Source organism: Empidonax traillii, unplaced genomic scaffold (assembly GCF_003031625.1).
Source record: "Empidonax traillii isolate 1590-97213 ecotype Southwest subspecies unplaced genomic scaffold, ASM303162v1 scaffold691:size399616, whole genome shotgun sequence".
Lineage (NCBI taxonomy): Eukaryota > Metazoa > Chordata > Aves > Passeriformes > Tyrannidae > Empidonax > Empidonax traillii.
In genome coordinates, this window is record NW_020955884.1 from 27,538 (window position 1) to 51,084 (window position 23,547).

General features: G+C 48.2%; 1 protein-coding gene across 1 annotated transcript in view; it reads right to left on the minus strand.

Annotated features, from left to right (window-relative positions):
- HMCN1 (hemicentin 1) overlaps positions 1–23,547 on the minus strand; it is a 155,456-nt gene that overhangs the window by 11,250 nt on the left and 120,659 nt on the right. The window contains exons 70-100 of the mRNA XM_027899853.1: positions 22,846–22,927; positions 22,308–22,444; positions 19,174–19,315; positions 18,200–18,344; positions 17,116–17,243; positions 16,622–16,778; positions 16,325–16,446; positions 15,958–16,122; positions 15,650–15,757; positions 15,403–15,540; positions 15,124–15,258; positions 14,630–14,899; positions 13,951–14,141; positions 13,386–13,599; positions 12,798–12,932; positions 12,146–12,336; positions 11,404–11,485; positions 10,088–10,357; positions 9,437–9,607; positions 8,718–8,888; positions 7,588–7,758; positions 5,683–5,853; positions 5,255–5,425; positions 4,494–4,664; positions 4,185–4,334; positions 3,874–4,011; positions 3,435–3,556; positions 2,404–2,641; positions 1,664–1,726; positions 589–708; positions 197–331 (exon numbers count right to left, since the gene is read on the minus strand). Coding sequence (XP_027755654.1) covers positions 197–331; positions 589–708; positions 1,664–1,726; positions 2,404–2,641; positions 3,435–3,556; positions 3,874–4,011; positions 4,185–4,334; positions 4,494–4,664; positions 5,255–5,425; positions 5,683–5,853; positions 7,588–7,758; positions 8,718–8,888; positions 9,437–9,607; positions 10,088–10,357; positions 11,404–11,485; positions 12,146–12,336; positions 12,798–12,932; positions 13,386–13,599; positions 13,951–14,141; positions 14,630–14,899; positions 15,124–15,258; positions 15,403–15,540; positions 15,650–15,757; positions 15,958–16,122; positions 16,325–16,446; positions 16,622–16,778; positions 17,116–17,243; positions 18,200–18,344; positions 19,174–19,315; positions 22,308–22,444; positions 22,846–22,927 — 4,804 coding nt within the window. The remainder of the gene's footprint in view (positions 1–196; positions 332–588; positions 709–1,663; positions 1,727–2,403; positions 2,642–3,434; positions 3,557–3,873; positions 4,012–4,184; positions 4,335–4,493; positions 4,665–5,254; positions 5,426–5,682; positions 5,854–7,587; positions 7,759–8,717; positions 8,889–9,436; positions 9,608–10,087; positions 10,358–11,403; positions 11,486–12,145; positions 12,337–12,797; positions 12,933–13,385; positions 13,600–13,950; positions 14,142–14,629; positions 14,900–15,123; positions 15,259–15,402; positions 15,541–15,649; positions 15,758–15,957; positions 16,123–16,324; positions 16,447–16,621; positions 16,779–17,115; positions 17,244–18,199; positions 18,345–19,173; positions 19,316–22,307; positions 22,445–22,845; positions 22,928–23,547) is intronic.

Below are 23,547 nucleotides of genomic sequence, written 5' to 3' on the forward strand. Positions count from 1 at the left end.
CCTAAATGCAGCCCCACACCCCACACAGCCTAAATGCAGCCCCACACCCCACACAGCCTGAGTGCAGCCCCACACCCCACACAGCCTAAATGCAGCCCCACACCCCACACAGCCTAAATGCAGCCCCACAGCCCACACAGCCTGAGTGCAGCCCCACACCCCACACAGCCTGAGTGCAGCCCCACAGTCCACCCACCCTGGCAGCCGAAGCCATCAGCTGTTCTCCGGAAGCCGCTCCCACACCGGAGCACACAGCGGAAGGAGCCCATGACATTCTCACAGTCCTGGCCAGGGTGGCAGCTGTGCCCTCCCAATGCACACTCATCGATGTCTGGAATGAAAAACAACCTGAAAACCCCCGTCACAATGGAACACAGCACCCTGAGCATGAGCAGCTCGAAATACTAGCTGATTCCACTCAGGTATGAAATAATTACAATACCACCAATAAACTGCATTCTTATAATGAGCAATGGTCCAAATAGAACCTTTCCTTAGCAATGTGAGGGACTTTTAAGGCGTTTTAAGGCCTTAAAGGATCTAAGGGGCGCTTTGTATCCAAGCTGGCCCCAGCAGCACCTCCCTTACCCTGGCATGTCCTGCCGTCAGCAGAGATAGCAAGGCCTTTGGGACAGGAGCAGTAGTAGGATCCTACGGTGTTATGACAGGTATGGGAACAAGGATTTCCCACAGCACATTCATCTTCATCTGGAACAAGGAAACATTTGAAAAACCAGTGAGACTTCACAAGAAACTGCACCAAACTGACCCTTCCTCAGAGGTAAAGCTACAGGGCAAAACTGGACCCAGTAATGGAGCAGCTTCTGTACAACTCCCTTCACTGACAACCTTCCAGGGGCCAAAACAATAAGCCCACTGAAATATCTCAGATGACTGCTCACTCAACCAAGCATGACTCATCCAGAGAGACAGCCAGAATGCTCACACCCTTCTCTCCACCTCCATCCAGCAGGTCAGGTAAGTCCTTCCTTGCTCTGCAGGTGCTGAGGCTCCACGTCCCTCAGGTGTATCTGAGGTACTGAGTGAGGAAAAGGATACCTGAACACTACTCACATTCTAGGTGAGTCTTCATCTGCCATTGGAACTGACACTTTCTGAAGTACTGCATGCTTTGAAACTCTTAACTAAAACGTGGTGTAGATGCCGGTGGTGAGCACTGTGTCCAGCTCTGGAGATCTCAGTACCACACAGACACGGACCTCTTAGACACGGTCCAGGGAAAGTGATGGAGGTGCTCCAAGGGCTGGAGCACCTCTGCTCTGGACACAGGTTGGGAGAAGAGAAGGGCTCCAGAGTGACATTACTGCAGCTTTCTAGTACCCAAAGGGGCTCCAGGAAAGCTGGAGACGGACTTGGGACAAGCAACTGGAGGAACAGGACAAGGGGGATGGTTTCCCACTGCCAGAGGGCAGGGTTAGATGGGATATGGGGGAAAATTCTTCCCTGTGAGTGAGGTCCTGGCACAGGTTGCCCAGACAAGCTGTGGCTGCCCCTGGATCCCTGGAAGTGTCCAAGGCCGGGTTGGAGCAACCTGGGCTAGTGGAAGGTGTCCCTGCCCATAGCAGGGGGTGGGATGACTTTTAAGGTGCCTTTCCCACCCACCCCACGAGTCTGTAGTTACCCCATCCACGTCCATCAGTACCTGAGCAATAAGGCCCAGATGAGTCCAAGCCAAACCCAGCAGGGCACTGGTTGCTGCGATCCCCTGGATGGTAAAGGAAGCACATGTTACTTGGGGATAAAAACATGGCCATTTTATTACTTTAGCGTTAAGAATTGCAGCCCAGCTATTTATAATGTATTTACTATACTTGAATGGCAAAACCAAAACTTTTAAATCCAGCCTTTAGCAGTTTTTCTGCTTGGGCGGTAAAAGTCAGTAGTACATGTTTTATGCTGGTTTGAATAACATGAAGTGGTGTGTGGAGGTTCCCCTTGGAGTGACTGCAAGCTCCACCTCACTACTACCTGATTTGGAGAAACCTGGTCTGGTGTAAGGTGTCCCTGCCCATGGCACAGAGTGGGACTGGATGGACTTTAAAGTCCATTCCAACCCAAATCAGTCTGGGATTCCATGATAATTTCCTTTTAGAGAATGAAAGGGACATGCAAGGAAATGGAACTATTTTAGGTTAACTTTAAGGCGGCTGGAGATGCCTTTGGCAGTGAGGGTGAGAACCAGGGGTGGAGGAAGTGCAAACTGCAGTAGCTCTTAGGTGTTAGTCTGTGGGTACATTATTGAGACAGGCAGGTTCTCAAGATCTACAATAAAGTTACCCAACTGTCACCAAATTTCCTTTTGAGATGATAGGTAATGAATTCCAGGAGAAGATGATATAATTTTTCCATTGTTTAGATTTCTGGGAAAGACTAGAGCAGTACCTTTTGCAATGGAAGCCTGGATTTTGAAAGCCACAGCTTCTTCCTGTGGATCGTAGTCCGTTGCGATGGAGGAAGCATGGAGTGTTTCCACCAGGAAGGGCATCTTCCCCTTGGTGTAGTCGTAGGTGATGGAGTGGTTCCAGGTGTAGGGAACGCTGACTCCATCCACGGTGAAGAGCCGGGTGGAGTGGGCGTACAGCTGCCCTGGGCCACTCTGGATGTAGTCCTCTGTGTAATCCTGAACAGCAGCATTTGGGCATCAGCTGCTGAGTGCAGCCAAAACCCGTGCCATCTTGCATTTTAAAGTTGCATGAGAGTTCAGAGAAAGGGTTTTATCTTCACAGCTGAACAAATGCTATTTCAAACACACGTGTCCTTTCCACTCTTATTTTAACTGCTGAACCTTAACAGTACCTGGTGCATTTCTTTACATAAGAAACAGACCGATGTACTGAGGAGACTGACGATGGAGGCCACAGCACTGCCAAAAACCTGAAAGTGATCTTACTCTTTAATAACAGTCTTTTGAGGTCTGAACATTTTGTTTGTATTCGAAGTCAGATACCAACAAACGTGTTAAATAAACACTCAATAGAGAAAAATTCTGCCACTAAAAAGAGGTATAAATATTGGACATACAATATATTGCAGTGTAGCAAGATATCAACAACTTCATGTGTATTTATTGTACAGTGGGATTCATACAGTGAAATACTGGTTAACTACCACTAACTAATTACTAAATCAGAGAGGCCAAAGATGCCCCTTTCCAGCTCTACCAAAAGCAACGCCGACATGCCTGGAATAACTACCCTGAAGACCCTTCTCAGCACCACCTGCCAACATCTCAGATTCTTGAGAGACCAACATCACCTGCCTGATGACAACTTTTTGCTTTCAAAGGCAACAGCAGCATCCGTCACTTAAACCAGGCACAAAACAAGCCACATACAGTACAACAGTTTTCAGGAGTTAGTGTTTACTGCTTCAGCCTAGATGAGGAGGGAGGGAGGAAGGGATGGCAGCTTTACCTTCACGTTGACATCAGCCAGGGCCGGGAGCTGCAGCACGTGGCCGCTCACACCCACGTCCAGGAGCAGGGCCCCGTCGGAGTCCAGGCCCCGCGCCACGTGTGTCAGCCGCAGGATCTCACCTGGGGATTGTCAGAGCACCTTGGTGTATCCACCTTCTCAACCAGAGGCTCCTGTCACCACAGGCCATCTGAACTGGAACCCCCTGACGAGTTACTTTATGCTTGCATTTTCTAAGGCGTACCATGGCCCATCACAAAAACCATGGCATGTTTCAAACCACAGCTCTAAAGGCTGTATTTAAGCCTCAGGCACAGTCACTCAGAAAATACTGGTGGGAGCACAAGACTCAAGTTTCAGCAGTGGTCCTGTGCTATTCTTTAAGGATCTATCCAGCTTAACGGACATGGAAAGAGCTGGTCTATCCCAGGGAACTCACCAGTTGCAAACTCCACTTGAGTTTCTCTCTTGAAGACAGCATCAGTGAGCGTGAACCCGTTCATCGCTTCCCCAATTTCTTTGGCAGTTGTCCAATAAACTGGGCTGAGTATGGAAACGAGCTTTCTCATGGCTGGGCCTGAAAGAATGACCGCAGAACATCAGGGAGCTTTAATCCGAGCATCATGTGACCCACATCCCCAGGAGTGAATGAAGACCTAAAACTAAGGTAACCCTTCAGATCTAAACCAGAAGACAGGATATATTGGTGTACTCAGAGCAAAAAAAAGTGATAAAAGTGAAAAAGCCTACCAATGCTCCGAGGGACGTTTGTGATCTTTGCCCATATGACTCTGGTGTCAGAGTCTGGGCTGTCCATCACTGTGGCGTTCAGGAAAGCAATCCCAAATTCCACATCATTAATGTTGCCAATGATGCTGCCCTTAGCACGGGCAGGCCCACCTGTGCAGGGGAGGGAAAAAAACGGGCCGCATGATACGCGCTGTTGGATATTGTAGGGGAGATTGAATTAGGTCAGCTGGGCAAGATGTGAGAGAGCACCAGTGAAATCAGGAGAGCCACGGGCTTCCCCCACACTGCACAAGCTGTAAATGAGCTCACCGGGACACGCGTGGGTGTTGCACCGGGATATCTGGGAGGAGTCCCCGGGGCAGGGTCGGCCCCGATTCGATGGGGCTGGGCTGCTGCACAGGCGCACCCGGCTCTGCTCTCCCCCTCCACAGGACGCAGAGCAGGGGCTCCACGGCTGCCACTGCCCCCAGTTCCCATCCACTGGAGAAACAGAGAATGAAGAAAGCCATTTTTCAGTTTAAATGTTTCAGACGGCATCAGTCATGCTTAAGTTCATTCCTCCCTGAGGGAAGCAATGTGTTAAAGGAATAGCTCAAATAAAGGAATAATGTGTTAAAGGAATAGACCAAACCATCTTAATGGGCAGGTGTGAACCTTCTCCCTCAGAAACATACCGGAGGAGACATTTTCATATGCTATGTCCTGGTTTGATTTATTCCTCTCCTTTGGGAAAATCTAACATGTGAAGGGCAAAATCCTTGTCAGGTGACAGTCATTTAAAAAGGGAGAGAATTATTAGATTGTATGAAATCATAAGGAATTAGAAAGATTTTCACAGAATCCAAGAATGGTTTGAGCGGGAAGGGGCCTTAAAGTCCATCCAGTCCCACCCCCTGCCATGGGCAGGGACACCTTCCACCAGCCCAGGTTGCTCCAAGCCCCCACGTCCAGCCTGGCCTTGGGCACTTCCAGGGATGGTCCACATTCCTTCCTTAGTATGAAAGTCTCCCACACGTTACGGGATGCCTTCCAGGGCAAGCAGCCTTCGCCCTGCTGTGGTGAGCACTCACCTGGGCACAGGTCGGTGCTGCACCTCTGGCTCTGCACGTCTGGCCCGGCGCAGCCCCTGCCGCCGCTGGCGGGGCGCGGGTTGTCACAGCTGCGGTGCCGCCGCATCTGGCCCCCACTGCACGTGCGGCTGCAGGTGCCCCAGCTGCTCCACGGGCCCCAGTTGCCATGGACTGAAAAACAAGTCACATCCGATCTGTCTTCCTCTTAATAACAGTGGTTTAAAACCAGAGAGGAAAGCAAGGAAAACACTTCCGCTGGAGAGTAACTTCTTACTCTTTTCCCAAAATGAAAACAACCAGAGCTAAGAAAGGGATCCATTCAGCCCCCTGATTTTTGTGGGAGTGTGTGACTTGTGGAGTGCATCCCTCCCCTCCTGCACAGCCCCAGAGCTAGGGAGAGGGTGAGCAGCCCGACCCAGAGCACTTACTGGGGCAGGGATCGCTGTTGCAGAAATCCATCTGAATGTCGCTCCCTTCACACTTGTGTCCCCCGAACTGCGGGGCCGGGTCCGAGCAGAGCCGCGTCCTCTGCCTGCTGCCCCCCCCGCAGGACACGCTGCAGGCACTCCAGCTGCTCCAGGAGGCCCATTTCCCATCCACTGCAGACAGAGCCACGGCACAGTTACAGTCTGACTTTGGGAAGAACAAAGCAAAGCAGTGCTACCTCAGGAAAACTGACAGTGGGAGGTCTCAGACTCTCTCCAGAACATCTCGGCTACACAGGGATTCCTACACAGGAACCTGGGATTTCTGCTGGGTGAGGGAGGGACACGACCCACCCATGTATGTTGGCTCCCAGAACCTCCCGTGCCCTGGGCTGATCCCCCAGCGTGGGCAGCAGGGCAGGGGGGATTCTGCCCCTCTGCCCCTCAGGTGAGACCCCCCTGCAGAGCTGCTCCAGCCCTGGGAACAGCACAGCAAGGACATGGAGCTGATGGAGAGAGTCCAGAGGAGGCACCAAGATGACCAGGGGGAGTGAGCAGCTCTGCTGGGAGGAAAGGCTGAGAGAGCTGGGATTGTTCAGCCTGGAGAGAAGGCTCTAGAGTGACATTATTGCAGCCTTCCAGGGCCTTAAGGGGCTCCAGGTGAGCTAAAGAGGGACTTTGAACATGGGCCTGAAGGGACAGGACAAGGGGGAATGGCTTCCCACTGCCAGAGGGCAGGGATAGATGGGATACTGGGGAGAAATTCTTCTCTGTGAGGGTGGGCGGGCCCTGGCACAGGGTGCCCAGAGAAGCTGTGGCTGCCCCTGGATCCCTGGAAGTGTCCAAGGCCAGGCTGGATGGGGATTGAAGCAACCTGAAATAGTAGAAGATGTCCCTGCCCATGGCAGGAGGCTGGAACTGGGTGATCTTTAAGTCCCCCCCAACTCAACCCATTTTAGGATTCCATGGTTCTATGATTTCCAGGAGTGACAGTGAGAGAAAGAGATGGCCTGTCTTTTAAATAACCTGTAAGCCTGACCAGAATCCTCATCCTCTGGCTGCAGCTGCACTGTCTGATGATGGAGCCATCACCACCTTCTCCACCCCCTTCCTAACCCACCTGTGATTTACTGGCTCTGCAGTTTGGATAACAATATCCAGCACCAATGGACATTACTACTCAATGATCTCACGTGGGGCAGGTCTGAGCAGCTGAGCAGGGGGCGTCTCTGGTCTCCTAAGATGTGGTGACACAAACTGTCAGGAGCATATCCATGTGAGCACTGGAGTTGGGGGCTAAGAGGCTGAGTAGTCCCAATCCATTTGTAAACAACAGCATGCTCAGCAGCAGCGCACGGAGCTGGATAAACATGCAACATGGGGCCCTCGGGTGCTCCACTACCACGAGGTCAGTTCTCTCTCCTACCAGCTGTGGTCACAATGGGGACTCAGCGTAGGATCTGGCACGTGAAAAAGGGAGTGTGAAGCCAGAAGGCTCAGTCTGAGCTACTGCACATTCCTCTCCATGGAACTTCCCTTGGTTATCCCTGCACTCAGCCAAATATAGAGGTCCTATTTCAAAATCGTGACTTCTCCTATCCACTCGTCGAAAATGTGGAAGGAAAGGATAAATGAATAACAGACCCCAGGAACATTTTTAAAAGATAAATGTTGGGGAAATCTGTAATTTAACTACCAAGGATTTAAACTGCTGCTTTTGTGGGGTAAAGGAAGAGAAGCAAGGAGAGGAGAAGAAATCCCATCCCTAGGGTCTATGGAGGGAGGCTAAGCATGTGACAGGGGCCAGGACAGTAGAAGCCTAGAAGGGGAATTTCTGCAGTACTGCAGGTTTAGAGCCAGCAAGTGCTGAACACAAGCCGGTGTGAGCGTGTGGGCAGCGCCCCTCACCTGGGCAGCGCCTGGGCTGGCACAGCTGCAGCTGGGTGTCGGCACCACGGCAGCGCGGCCCGCCATGCGCCGGGGCAGGGCTGGCACACAGCCGTGCCCGGCTCTGCGTGCCCTGCCCGCACGTCTCGCTGCACGGGCCCCACGGCAGCCACGGGCTCCACTCCCCGGCCACTGCAAAGGCAGCACACGTCACACACCGCCAACCGCAACACCGCCCTCCCTGAGGGTGCCCTGGAAACCTCTGCCTTGAGAAACAGCCGAAATGGATCGGCGGGATTGCTGGGGTGTCTGTGCAGGGCCAGGGCTTGGACCTGATGATCCCTGTGGGTCCCTTCCAGCTCAGCATTTCTGTGACCCTGTGAACACTTGATCAAATCTGGCATCTCCCAAGTTCCCTGGGTGGGCTGGAGGTCTGAGCAGGGGAAGGACAGCCTGGCCAAAGCTGGCACACAGCTCCAGGGTCACCAAGCACAGAGCTGTTTCTGCTGCCAAAATCTAGAGAAATAAGTCTCAGGCCCATAGATGAACATTTGGAATCATCATGGTAGCAGAGCCCGAGGAAAAGGGAAAAATCAATACAGTGAAAATTGGACAGAAGGGGACATCTCAGTGGTGAAGGTTCTGAATAAACTACATCTCCAGTGTGGGCAGTACTGATGAAACAGGAAGGAACCTGAATGTTCAGACAGTTGGGAGGAAGATGTGGTTGAAAATTAAAACAACAGAGGAAAATATACAGATAAAGTAATAAATTACCAATTGTCATTATTTACATGGCTTTTAAATAGTTGGTGATTTGGATCTGGGTTTTTTTTAACTGGCTTTGCAGAAGAGGTTTTAGAGTAGTGAATTTACTCTGTGTGAATGTGAGTATCAAGTACTAGAAAACATCAACATGTAAAATTTACATTTTTACTGATGTAAAAAAAAAAAAAAAATGCTGAGAATATTCCTTGCAGTTACTTTTGTGATTCCTGTTTCCAAGAACTAGAGCCATTCAGTGAATTACAACCAATTTTAAAACAAAAACACCCCAACTTAAATAAGCTGAGAGAATTTGGGTTTGGAGACAAAAAGAAATGTATATATGACACCCCTTATGCAAATAACTTAAACTCCTCGTGTTTTACCTGGGCAAGGCCTGACATTGCACATCACTGACTCCACAGCACTGCCCTTGCAGGGCTCCCCCCCATGCTGGGCCGGGGGGGCACTGCAGGTCCTGCTCCTGGTCCTGTTGCCGTGTCCACAGCTCTTGGAACACTCTTCCCACGGCCCCCACTCTGACCAGCTGCCATCCACTGAGAAACAGAAACACCCCCAGTTTTCAATAAGCAGTATTTTTTGGTATTTAATGAAAATTCCTCTTTCTTTACATGAAAGACAAAATCAGTTCCAACTGCTTAGAAAAATGACTCTGCCATGAAGATCTATGATGGTGATGGTTCATGGCCTGGGCACAACACAAGGCACATTAAAAGTATCAATTCACTGTGGCCTTTTGATTCTTAAACAGGGCTTATTAAATAGAGGGAGACAGACTTTTTACATGGGCAGACAGTGACAGAACATGGGGGAATGGTTTTAAACTGCCAGAGGGCAGGGTTAGATGGGATATTGGGAAGGAATTCTCCCCTGTGAGGGTGGGCAGGCCCTGGCACAGGGTGCCCAGAGAAGCTGTGGCTGCCCCTGGATCCCTGGAAGTGTCCAAGGCCAGGCTGGATGGGGTTTGGAGCAGCCTGGGCTGGTGGGAGGTATCCCTGCCCAGGGCAGGGGTGGAGTGAGATGGTCATTAAGGTCCCTCCCAAGCCAGGCCCTTCTGGGATTCCACCCGTGACTGAGGGAGTACCTGGGCACAGCCTGTCGTGGCAGCTGCGCACGTCGGTGTGGGGCCCCTCGCAGCTCCTGCCCCCGTTGGCAGGGAGGGGGTTGTTGCACTGCCGGACCCGCTCCTGGAGCCCCTGGCCACAGGTGACGCTGCACGCCCGCCATTCCAGCCAGCTGGAGAACCCGCCGTGCACTGCAGTGGGAACAGGGAGGCTGCTTGTAACGTGCTCGGGGTTACAACTCTCTTAGATGAATGAAAAATGCTCTTCCTGAGCCATACTTGGAAATCAAACTCACTTCATGTCTTCACTGCTGCAGAAATATCTTCCTGCAGCTCACAGACAATTATTGCTTATGCTCTGAAGGCTGCTCTTTAGAGGCACAGTTCAGTGATGTGTTCTGAGTACGGGGTCTAGTTCAAGACCCTTTCCATTATTATTTATGTCTCTCACTCCACACCCTCTGCCTCACCCAGCAGGATGGAATAAAACATCATGAAACAGAATCCCACTGACATCTCAGATGAGGCTTAACTTAGACCTTATTAAGGAAGATAAGATCAAATATCTTATCCATAAAATGTGGATAAGATAAAATCTTGGCCACGTTGGATCTCAGGTAAGGCTGTTACGGGCCAGAGTGGAAGCCACCGCTGGAAGTGCTGTGCACGTACCCTGGACCGTGAGGGGCACCGTGACAAGGACGGATCCCAGGAGGTTCCTGGCCACACACTCGTACCGGGCCGTGTCCTCGCGCCGCGCGGCCGCCACGCGCAGGGACCCGTTGGACAGCACGGCCACCCTGTCGTCGCTCACCACGGGCTGGCCCTGCCGGGACCAGCTGATGGCAGGGGCAGGTTCCCCCCTGGCCTGGCAGTGCAGCAGTGCCGTGGCACCGGCGTCCACAACGGTGCCCACGGGCTCCACAGTGATCACCGGGGGGCCTGCAAAGGACAGATCTTCAGGCAACAGCACTTCACACAGCTCCTTACTGATTTCATATCAAAGGGCTGGCCACAACGAGCACAAAGAAACCTTCAGTCAGTTTACTTTGAATAAAATTATTATTCTTGATCTTCCACTGGTAAAACAGAATCACGGGATCCTTAAGGCTGGAAAAGACCTTTGAGATCACCGAGTCCAACCATCAGCACATCACCTTCACCACTAAATTTGGTCTCCAAGTGCCACCAAACACACACACATGTTACAGTGCTCACAATAGGCTGGTTTAACATGGTTTAAACATCTGAGGACCAAAGCTGGGATTGGGGTCCCACTATAAGAGCATATGGTCGTCTTTATTATTAAAACATAGTTTTTTTCATCAAACAGGATGATACTGTTAATCGTGTCCAGAAGCAACTAAGACATAAGTAACAGACCCATGGTGCTTGAGGCTACAGTAGGAAGGGGATGTTTAGAAATTCTCCCACTAGCAAAAAAAAAAATTTACCATACTTTTTCTGCCATAAATAAAACATTGTCACTAAAAACTGGGATTTGCCTCCCATAAATTTCTTACTTTAGAAGCTGAGAGTCTAGTTCAATCCAGTTGTAGAAACATCCTCTCTAGTTAACCAGGAGAAACAGGCCCTTTCAGAAGGCCTGCAGTTGCTCTGCTTGAAGCTGGTTTCTAAGATGAGTCTCAATCCCCTTCTCTTCTTTAACTTTATTCACTCCTTAGACCAGACACTTAAATATTCATGATGAAATCTTCTCACAGCCCAGAGAAGTTGTGGCTGCCCGATCCCTGGAAGTCTCAAGGTCAGGTTGGAGCAACCCAGTCTAGTGGAAGGTGTCCCTGCCCATGGCAGGTGATCTTTAAAGTCTCTTCCAACCCAAGCCCTTCTATGATTTTATGAAAGATGAGACAAGTCTTAACCTACACGGCATTGCCCAAACTCCAAACCTTCTCTGGGAGCTGCCTCCACTATCCACGGGCAGGTGATCCCCCCCATCTGTGGCATTCCCCCTCCCGGGGCCTTACTCTGCAGTGTGAGGGTCAGGCTGCGCTCCACCACCCCAGCCTCGTTGGTAGCCACGCACTTGTAGTCACCAGCATCGTCATCCTGGAGAACAAAAGGGGGTCAGTGTTCGGTGCCCGTCCTGAGAGGGAAATTTCTGTGACACAAGGCAGCACTCCCTGGATCTGAAGCGCTCTGCTGTTAGATACTGCAGTACCTCAACATTTTGCCTTCATTAACAGTAAGCTGATGTGGTGCATTATTTTTATCATTCCATTTTTCATTTCCTTAACTCCTTCATGCTGATGATCACATTAATTTTTTAAACTAAAAGGAACTCAAGGGAGTTGCTGTTTTTAACCCCATTTCAAAACACAGACAAGAGTTAATGGGGAAAAAAAGGGCCTTATTCTTCATATTAGCAATTTAGATGTTGAGATATTTGCTCAAGGAGAATGCACTTGCTGACCCGACTTTGTAGAATCCAGGCTCTTCTAAGGTCAAAAGCAAAAGTCCCATTTAATTGGGCATGACCAACACACCAACAATTAACACACAGATTCCGGTCCTCCGACAACCAAAGAGAACTATGACCGCCTGTTCTTTTTTGGTCTCAGTGCTATGAGTCTAATTCTAGCCTGAATTAAAACATTTGTTAAAGGCAAAAGCAGAAGTGGATTAAATGTGTAGCCTCTCTCTTCCCAAACAATGTGCTCTGGAATACTTTGAGTAATATGAAGCTCCTGGTAGCAGAGCAGGACTCACCACGGTGCCGTAGATGGCGAGGGAACCGTTGATAAGCTGTCGGATCCTGTTGCTGATCTGGACCCCCACTCCCTTCTTGCTCCACTGGATGGTTGGAGGGGGATCTCCCCTGACCTCACAGTTCAACATGGCATTGCCCCCCAAGGGCTCAACTCGGCTGGAGTGGAAATCCCCCTTGAACACTGGGGGCTCTGGGACACCAGGGATGGCAGAGGCAAAATAAAATGCACTCAGTGAGATTGCTGGTTGGGATCATTCACCTCTGCCTTTCTGAAGTGGAAATTTCAACCTGTTTCAGTATTTCCCATTTAGCCATAGATGAGGTATCAAATGCTAGGGGGAAAGGTTTTAAACTGAGAGAAGCCAGGGTCAGATAGGATATTGGGAAGGGATTCTTCTCTGTGAGGGTGGGAAGGCCCTGGCACAGGGTGCCCAGAGAAGCTGTGGCTGCCCCTGGATCCCTGGAAGTGTCCAAGGCCAGGTTGGACGGGGCTTGGAGCAGCCTGGGCTGGTGGGAGATGTCCCTGCCCATGGCAGGGGGTGGAATGAGGTGAATTTTACAGACTCTCCCAATCCAAAGCTTTCCAACTCCACTCTCAAAACAGCTGGCTCTGTGAAACTGCCCAGTGGTGCCCAGAGCTGCTTCACATACCTTTGACATACACAAACCCAATGGCTTTGATAGAGCCCACTGTGTTTTCTGCTGTGCACACGTAGGTCCCGGAGTCATCCTTGGAGACCCTGTCGATGAGCAGCTCACTGTGTCCATGGACATCATCGTACTGAGCTGGAGGGAGCACAGGTACAGGGTCACTGCCAGGGTTCACACACACAGGTCATCACAGGGTTTCTGTTCAACAGCACTGCTCAGGGCCCCGTGACACTGCAGTTCTGAGACACCCCAGGAGTGCACAGAAAGCCACTGCTGTGACATTTGCCCACATGTATCTGTTCACTGAAGTCCTTCCTTAGTTTTGTTTATTAGTTGCTGATACTGAGTGTTTTGATGTGCTACACTATTGGCTATAGAAGAGAACAATTTCTTAATTATCTTCCTTACAGCTTTTTCTCAGAGGCCACTTAATTATATGACCGCATAACACTGAAGATATTCCTCACACAATCACTAACAGGCTTATTCCCTCTAGATTTTTCTTCTTCCTTACATTGAACTAACTGCAATGCCGCATGGGACAAAACTCTGGAGCAGAAGGGCCACTGGGGACCTGGTGTTACCCACCTGGAATGATGTTATTGTTGAAGGTCCATGTTATTTTGGGTACAGGTATCCCAGTTGCTTTGCAGGTTAATCTGAGCTGTTCTCCTTTGGTCAAAGCTACATCTCCAGGCAGTTCAGTGAAGGCTGGCAGCACATGAACTGTCAGGGTGACCGTGTGTGTGTCCTCCCCAGCAGCATTGGCAGCCACGCAGGTGTAGCTACCAGAGTCTTCAGGCTGCAAGGAAACGTGTTGGAGCAATTTCAGCTGTGATATACCCTACACAACACTGCAACTCCTAAAAATAAGAGAATCTCAAAAGGTCTGGAACAAGCATTCAGCAGAAATGCTCAGCTGAGCTCTTTCACTGCTCCAGACTCTAAGTATGACCAACACTTCTTTTCACCATTCCTGAGATTTTACCACTACATATTCATCACAGATTTTACTCCTCGGCGGAAAACAAAATTTTCATAAAGACTTTGTAATATTAAGAACAAGAAATCGAAATAAAACTATAGCTAATCCAGAGGTGGATTTTATCACTGCCAAACCTGTCCAGTAATAGCTTAAATTGAGGGAACTTACAACAACATTGTCCAAAATGAGGTCTCCACCTGGCACAGTCCGGTATTTTCCCACTATCTCTGTTAACAGCATGCCGTCCTTCTTCCAGCTGATTGTTGGTGCTGGAACCCCATCAGCCATACAGGACAGGACAGCCTGGGAGCCCTCCGTGGCCGTGTACTCTGTGTCCGTGCTGTGGATCCTGGGGGGAACTGTGGAGAAGTTTATTACAAAGATTTACCTCTGTGCATCATCCCAGCACTCCTGTAAGGGCAACACTGGTCTGAAGGGAACACTGCCTGGATCTCCTGTACTGTCTGTCTCCATCAGTGACCACCACCAATGACCACATTCCTAAATTCAAGCGACTGGCTGACACCACAACCCAGTAACACTACCCTATTACGTTGCACAATTTTCCTGAATTCCTCCCGTTCATCCTAGTTCCTCACTTTCCAGGGGGTCACACAGCATTTCCCTGCAGTCCCACTTATCATAGATTCCCAGAATGGTTTGGGTTAGAAGGGATCCTCCAGCTTATCTCATCCCACCCCCTGCCCTGGGCAGGGACACCTTCCACCAGCCCAGGTTGCTCCAAGCCCCACCCAACCTGGCCTTGGACATTTCCAGGGACGCTTCCACAACCTCCCTGGACAAGCTGTTCCAGCGTCTCCCCCTGTGCCAGGCGGGAATTCCTTACTGTGCACAGCCAGCTCCGTGCTGGAGGAGCTGGACCCCGCCGGGTTGGTGGCTGTGCAGGTGTAGCGACCGCTGTCCCCGGGCTGCACAAACACGATCTGCAGGGCACCAGTGCTCAGCACCCTCCTCCTCAGGGACTCCAGGATCTGCTGCCCATCCTTGTGCCAGCTGATCTCCGGCCCAGGGGAGCCCTCAGCCTCACACCGCAGAATGACAGACTGATCAATGGGAACAACGTACTCCTTCGGGTGGGACTTGATAACAGGAGGAACTGAAAGGAATTAAAGTCTTTAAAGAATTAGAAACATGGAATGCCTTCCTTCTCAGCGAAAATAGTCTTGAAAGCATGTTTTGATCCTGAAGTAGACACAGAACTAAAGGGAATAAACCTCCTGGGCTCTATTCAGTGTCATGGCAAACAGGAAAGCACCAGGTCCCTTTCAACTGCCCAGAATTGTGGCTGGACCAACAGAAAGAGTTTAAAAGATGATTTACCTTGAACTTTCAGTTTGATCTTCCCCAGAGCAGTGCCAGCTGAATTCTGAGCAACACACATGTAAGTGCCAGCATCTTCCACAGCTGCTCTGGCAATCTGCAAACTGCCACTTGGAAGAACTTTGTAACTGTTGCCTAAAACAAATATAAGCCAAGTGTGACCCTTTTGTTTTGTGTTTTGTTTTTAAACAAATAGACAGGAGGAACTCAAGCCTGAAAATCAGAAAAGAGAATGTCAGTGTCTGACAGCAAGGAGGCTGAGATCCAGGGTTAGGATACCTGAGGTGATGATGTTGATGCCCTCCTTTTGCCACGTGATCACAGGTTGAGGGGTGCCCGTGGCCTCACACGGCAGCGTGATGGGATTGTTCATGATGACATCCAACACCCCTGGCTGAGTCTGGATAACCGGTGGCTCTGTGGGAAAAGGGAAAGGCACTAGGCTGAACCTTCCAGGTTAGAAAAATAGAGAAGATAACTAAAACTGCAAAACCCAAGCAGGTTGAATCAGCAGCCCCCACCTTACCCTGCACGTGCAGCATGACGTGCCTGTGGGCAGTGCCGGCGGCGTTCCGGGCCACGCACGTGTATCGGCCCGCGTGGGCCAGCTGGGCAGAGGGCACCTCCACAGCTCCTGGGGCACAGACAGCATCAAACACAAGCTGCACTCTCTACTCACACACATCTCCCTCAGCATCCCTCCTAGGAGGTCCATATTTTTATTCTCAGATATTGGAGAGGGGATTTCGGGGGGTTGTTTGCATCAATGTAATTAATTACTTCAAGATATGCCCAACTGTACCCTCCTCCCACTGGTTCTCTGCAGCACAGTACCTGAGGAGAGAATTCTGTAGCCATCTCCTCTGGGAAGCAGCTTTATGCCATTTTTGGTCCAATGGAGTGAGGGGACAGGAACTCCAGAGGCAGTGCAGGAAATCAGGACTGAGGACAGTTTTGTTACCAGAAGGTCTGTGGCTTCGTCTGCTATGGATGGGGGCACTGGAAATGAACAGCAGTGCAAAGGTTACTTGCCCATGTTCACTTTTATAAATTCTTGGAAATAACTTATCTTTCTTGGGAATACCAGAGACTTATGGATATCAGCATCATAAAGGAATGAAATGAAAGTCTCATCTCAACATTGGAACGCCCCAAAGACATTCTGGGGGCCACACACATGTAACAGCAATATCCCCTCTACCTTGAACAGTGAGCTCAACTGCTCTTTGATCTTCTCCTGCATCATTTGACACAGAGCACTCGTAGACAGCAGTGTCATCCACCGTGGGAGAAATGATTACTAAGGAACCTGAAGACAGAAGTCTGAACAAAGAAAAAAGAAAGTGAAAGCCATTGAAACACTTCTTTCCTTTTCAGGTCATCAGCCCACTGAATTTGCTGGCTACACAAGATTACATTTATGCATGGCTAGATTCTTAAAGTGCCAAAATCATCCCTTAGAACTTTAAATCCATTGGGAAAAGAAAACACGTCTCACCTGTATGTATTGTAGTTCTGGTCAACACTAAGCAGGTGCCCATTTTTTTTCCAGCTAACTGCTGGTCTGGGAATTCCGGTGGTTTCACAAGGCAAAGTGGTTTGCACATTTACAGTAACTGTGATATTTGTCTGCCCAGGAGCAATCGTTGGAGGAACTGAGGACAAACAAAGCCTAATTATTCAGAATAATTATATAGAGATATTTATGTGCCCACACATCTCTCTCACACCTAAATATATTGAGTTGAACTGTCTGACCACACTGACTTAATTTTTATAAGGGGTAACTTGACAGAAGTAAACCTACTGAACAGGTAGCATAAGACGTGTCAGGTCTTTCTAGTTCAAGACAAGGAATAAATATTTTCTTCTCATGAACATTTGGGTTATATTCCTAAGGCTAGACATTTCTTCTCTGTTTCTTTTCACCTAAAAAGGGCTAATTTTAAATGGGTGTAAGTGTATTTCAGAGTTGTAAGGGCCCCGTTTTACCCAGGACCTGCAGGTCGATCCTCCTGCGCTCGGTGCCGGCGCTGTTGGTGGCCATACACACGTATCTCCCGGTGTCAGCCACCTGTGCGGAGTGGATGTGCAGGGACCCATCCTCCAACAAGGAGTACCTGAGACAAAGCCAAAGACTGCTGTCCACTCTCCAACCAACAGGGCCATGGGTTATCCTGGCAGTGCTGAGGGAAGATGACTCAGAACACAACCAGTGGCCTAAACACGGGGTATCTCTATTTGACCACATGGAGTTTTCTCCTTCATTGCACTTATTCTGATTTCACTCTTTCCCAGAGGAATGATGGAATCTAGCTGACATAGTGATTTCACATAAATCATACTGGATTTACAGAAAATGGTCAAACCCCTTTTTTATGGTTCCTCATTTAACCTTAATAAACCCTAATGAACACTTGTACTTTTTCTTTGAAATGTAACTGAATTCCTTACATTTGCTCAGTTCTAGAAAATGTCAAACTGCTTCCCTTAAAAACCATCAGAAGATAGAAACCATTCACTAGAATAAAAGTTGGTACTAGAACATGTATGAAAAGTTTTATGTATTAAAAAATACAGAATACGCTCTATTAGCTTTTGGCCTACATGACATTGCTTTTCTTCATCCCCAAACTATATATATATATATATATATATATATATATATATATATATATATATATAAAGATCATTCACCTTTACTGTTCAAAATCTTTAATATTAGAAGAATTACTATTACATTTGGCTCTAAAAGAAGGGGGTTCTTTTCCTTAAAAATAAAAGGATGAAACCTTTGGTACTGCTACTTTTCTGTAGTAGTACCCATGGCAGGCGGCTGCAACAAGATGGTCTTTAAAGTCCCTTCCAACCCAAACCCTTCTGTGATTTTATGATTCTATGACATTACACTTTCTATCACTGTATTTTTCCACATTTGAGATGACAGTATAAATATTAGTTCTGATCTGTGAAAACAAAATTACTTTCCAAGTCACAGATGTCTAATTACATTTTCTGTAATCAATACATTCTTAAATAGCAATGAGGAACATTTATGCTGACTTCTGGACAATACCTTGTATTGTTTCCAGTGAAAACAGCTCCATCCTTCCTCCAGGTGACTCTGGGGGCTGGGACTCCTTGTGCAGCACACTCCAGAAGGGCAGAAGCATTGATGTGCACCACAGCAGTCTGGGGACCGCTCCGGATCGTGGGAGCCACTGCAGAGGGAAAATTGCTGATGATGCAAAGAAAATAACTTTACACTGCAGTGATTGAAACTAAACACATAAGAATAGAGGCAACAAGTTTAGGATCACTGCAAAAACAGGAAGAAATTTCTTACCATTTTGAGCAGCACACTGTAACTGCCACGGTGCAGCAGGGGAGGAGAAAGAAACATTGGCTGAAATGCACTGCAAAGGTCAGCTCTGCAAGTTATGGGGTGGGGATCAAACAGAAATAGGGAAAAAACTCCTCCTCATCACCCGAGTGTGAGAGCAGAAGAGTGTCTCATCAGACTGGAGGTGAGAAAATAAACAGGTCTAAAATGGGCAGTGGTAGCACAGGACAAGTATTGAGCACAGAGCCCCTCAGGCCCTGTCCTATCCTGCTACAGGTGCAGAGAGGCTGCCACAAGTTTCAAGTAACCTTCCAAACCAGTGGTCAAGCCAGCTGTAAAACCCTGTCCCCAAGGGGCCACTGAAATGCTTTCGAAAGAATCTCTCTGAATTTGTCCAGGAGCATTTCTCTGTCCTGTATCTGGGGGTTCACTCTGAATGTGTCCTGACTCCCTATCAGGATGATGGCCAGATGCAGCTCCATGAGCAGGAAGCACAGACAGATGGAGAGTGAGCCATGGGGAGCCCCCAACAGGTCTTTGGGGACAGCTGTGGACTCAGACATGTGAGACCATACACAGTTTAGGCATGGTCTGAGTGGCCAACACATGGCTAGAAAGGAATCACTAATATTTGCTTCCTGCTGTCTGAACTCCTGCAGAAACGCCATGCAAAGATGAAGGTGCACAAGGCTGATCTATGATTTTACCATGCACTGTGAGCAGGAACTCCCTGGTCACCTCTCCTGCCACGTTCCTGGCCACACAGGTGTAACTGGCTGTGTCCCCCAGGTCAGCATTGTTGATCTGCAGGTACCGCCCGCCCGACAGGATCCGGACCCGCGGCGTTCCCTGAGGGCACAGACAGAGACATGGACACATTTAGAGCTTTACCATCATCCTCCTGGCCAAGGCAGAACATTCTTTCATTGCAGAGCAATGAAAACCTTAAAAAAGGGCATAGATAATTTATTGCTGGTTTAACTTCATTTACTTCCCTCAGGATAAGAGGGTAAACAAAGTTTTAAAAAATTATCATTGCTTACTGGTTCTCCCTTGAAACCCTTCCTAGGACTTGTGTCTGGAGGAGACAGCCTTTTGGGCTATACAGCCAGAGGGCTTGTGAGTTTTTAGAGAAAGGGGCAACTAGTAACACAGGATTCATGTTTTTATTATTATTCTTTTAATCTATGCACACTAGAGGCTGAAGGAATACAAGTTTCTCTACACTGTCCTTCCAGCATCACAGTCCTGCTCAGGTAGGTGTCAGCAGAGACTTAGCCAGTGAGGCTCACTAGCCAGGAGTTGAGTAGCCACAGTTCTGGATACAGGCTCTGTATCCAGATATCCAGCAGTTCTTCCCAGCCCTACAGTGACTCCACAGCCCCTGCCACTAGGGCAGGTCAGTCAGAGCGTTCTTACCACAGCCAGTCTGGGCCACGTCTGCACGAATGACTGATAGAAACATCAGCTGCAAGTGCTCAAAGACCTGACTGGATACAGTTCAGTAGAAAAAAAGAGCAGGAATTCAAGCTTTTCCAGTATGAGCTACCCACCCTGTGGATGGCATTGAAAGCTGACATTCCCATCTACTCTTTTGCCTAAGGGTCTGAGCAGACCGCTACAGAGAGGTGAAACTCCTCTGCTTCTCACTGGCACCCTGCAACGCTGGTTTCGTACCAGGCACCAGCTCCAAGCCTACAATGCAGGACACACAGCAGGGCTGGAACCTCCCCGGTGACATGAGTCACCCCCAGAGTGGATTAGAGACAGATTTTGGGTAATCACTGGTATTTCCTGTTCAGAACACAGCCTATGTGATGGTTTCTAAACAGAAGCATATAGATGACAGAAGACAGGGGGTAAAGCTATAATTTAATCCTTATGCTCTACTCAAGCATGTCAGAAAACCCATATTGGAAAAAATACAAATTCAGCAAGTTAAATAAAGCCAGACTAGGTCAAGAGGCTCCTGCTTACATCTTTTGTTAACCCTCAATGTGCATTTCCAAATCAATGAAGAGTGCCAGGACTTTAAAGCTACTGGAGGCCAGATCTTCCCACAGTTCTGCTACCAAAAAAGGTGGTGCTGCACAATTCCATCACTTAGGAAGCAGAAGGGGACCAGAGCAGACCTCATACTAGTGTAGACCTCAAAATCTGCCCAGTGGAAGACAACAAAACCACAAAGCCGTTCCCAACAGCAGTGATGATTTAAATGGAATTAACACTGCAACCTGAGAACATGACTTTCCCCAAACTTCTCTTGTCACTGTGAAACCTCAGGATTTCCAGGATAAGGAGGATGATATGTCAATAAGCACCTCCCTTTCCACACCAAGGGCACCTCTTTCCCAGCTATTTAGTAATAGAAGGCTATTACATTTCTCTGAGGTTGAGAAATCAACCAGGCATTGGGAAGGACACTGATGTTCTCCTGATACCTGGAATGTATCCATATAGGCTCAAGGCTGGGGAGGCCCTGGCACAGGGTGCCCAGAGAAGCTGTGGCTGCCCCTGGATCCCTGGGAGTGTCCCAGGCCAGGTTGGACAGGGCTTGGAGCAAGCTGGGCTGGTGGAAGGTGTCCCTGCCCAGGGCAGGGGGTGGGATGAGATAAGCTTCGAGGTCCCAAGAAGCCTCAGCCCTCACATACAAACATAAATCCATGAGGCAAGAGGAGAACTCACATTATGAAGCTAATTCCCAGGTTCCCAGCTCAGTACCTACGGTCATCACAGCCTTCCTCTGCTGCTTTGAGCCCTGTTGAATATTTTTAACAGCGGTTGCCTTTCATGCATTGTTTTCATTAAGTGCTGCTTTTAAAACATGAGTTTTCCAATGAAGACTAAGGCAAAAAGTACTCTTATATGTTATTTCCAAGCCTTGTTCAACCTTGTTTTCATAAAAAAACTCTACTATCCAATTAAGAAATTAACTGTTCAGATGCAGAATGTTTCTGTGAGTTTTGTTTCTAGCTGGTCCTTGGGCCATATTTAAGAACATAGTCTCTAGCAGCACTCTGTAAGACACATTCACCCACCGTATTCTTACTTCTTCCAGTGATACTTAATTCTTCTAAATTTACACTAGAGAGAGAGTCTGAGGAATGGTATGTCAGAAGGAAAGCAAAGAAGGAGAAATCTGGGTGAAGATTTAGTGATGGATCACAGTTAAGGGAGAAACAATTCAGCTGAATTTGTTTCCTCCTTATTAAAAAATAAAGATCAGTTGAGGGAAAATTATCAAATAACATCAACCAGTAACTGAACTTCAATGTTCAATTGAGAAGCGCCTGTTTTGTGAGTGATCCCCAGGATGGGAAGTAATAAATTCTTTCTGAATAAACCATCCTCATCTTGCTAATTGTCTCTCAACCAGCAAAGACTGGCACTACGGAATTCTGAGTTGGAAAAGATGCATCTGGTACAAAACTGTGGTGATTAGCAACCCATTTGCTTTGAAAGAATTTCAGTTCCTTTCTAAATGCTACTAGAGTAGGAGGATGCATAAAATAGCCAAAGGAAACATACAGTGCAGTCTTTTCTCAGCTACCTTTCCTGGAAGCCATTCAGGAGTTTACCGAAGGCTTCTAGCATTGCTCAGAGGATCCAGGAGGAGCAAGGGATCCCCCTAAAGGAAAAAAGAACAAGTAACAGCGGGATGGCCACTTCGCAGGTTGGCTGGCTTCAGTCAGGGCTACCTGGAGTTGGGCTGGGGCTACTCAGCTCTCTGGAGCTCATGTGCTGCACGGGAGGGGCGAGTGAGAAGAGCAAGAACCCTCAGGCACTGTGTGTAACCACTGCAGGGAGCCAAAGGCCAGAGCACGCCATGGAACCTCGGTACCTCCAGGAGCGCTCCGTTCTTCAGCCAGGAGATGGTGGGAGGTGGCACAGCATCTGACTTGCACTCCAGAATGACTTGTCTGTTCTGCAGCACGGTGAGATCCTGGGGCCTGCCAGTACCAGCAATGTTGGGAGGAACTGGAATAGAGAACAAAATCAACACCATACATATGCTATTGCAAAAGCTCCTTATTGAAAACTTCCAGTTTAGTTCTGAAGTTTAAAATAAATGTGATAGCTTGGTATCATTAATTAGTTCTACTTTTCAATACCTGTGTTAAATATATCAGTATATTTCACATCCTTTTCACAATAAACTTCCTAGTATTCAAAAACAAGATTTGGAATTCTAACAGAAATCAGGTGGAACTTTCCCTTCTAATTGTGTATCATGCTCACAATAACTATCCTTATTCAGAAACGTTAGTTATGATCATATGGTGCAATGTCACAGAATATGTCCTTGGTAAATGAGATGCTGATTTACCTTAGCAGCTCACACTTTGAAGGAATAGCTTTTTTTCCTAAGCTGAACTTACCATGCACTCGTACTAAATATTCCTTGTCATCATCCCCTGCTGGGCTCGATGCCAAACACGTGTATCTTCCTGTGTCCTCCACCTAGAGACAGGAACAACTTCAGCAGAAACCTCAGAATGTGGGAAAAGGTCAGCAAAACCAGGAAATACAAACATGGCAACAACATATAACAGGCAGCACTTGAACACAAACACAGCAGATAAGGAATGCCTGGAAAGAAAATTAAGTTCTCGAATACTGCATTGTTTTACCATGGTGGAATTGTTCAGAGATGGCTTAGGAGTTGCAGGACTCCATAAAATCTCTCTAGATGATGTGTCTCTAGCAATAAAGATGGAACTGGCTAAGGGATCAATCTAAGAAAGAGACAGGTTTGGGCACTAAGGAATTCCTTTTGTGCATACACAGTCATTAATTCCTTTACGGTTTCTCCTTCTTGTAAACTCCTCCTTGTAAAGCCAAGAAGTGTTTGTTATACAGACAAATCAATCCCAAGCCCTATCCCACTGCTGTTTGAGGAACTTCACTTGGCTGTCCACAGTTGGATCCAGTCTTTAGTTTAATGGTGAAGGTTTTTAAAGGTTGTTTTCCCTGGACTCTTTTATTGTAGGAATTAATCTGAATTAATCTGAAAGTCTTTATCTATTTTTTCCAAACTTGCACCCAGAAGGCTGCAAATGCAGCTTTTCTGTGTCATCAAA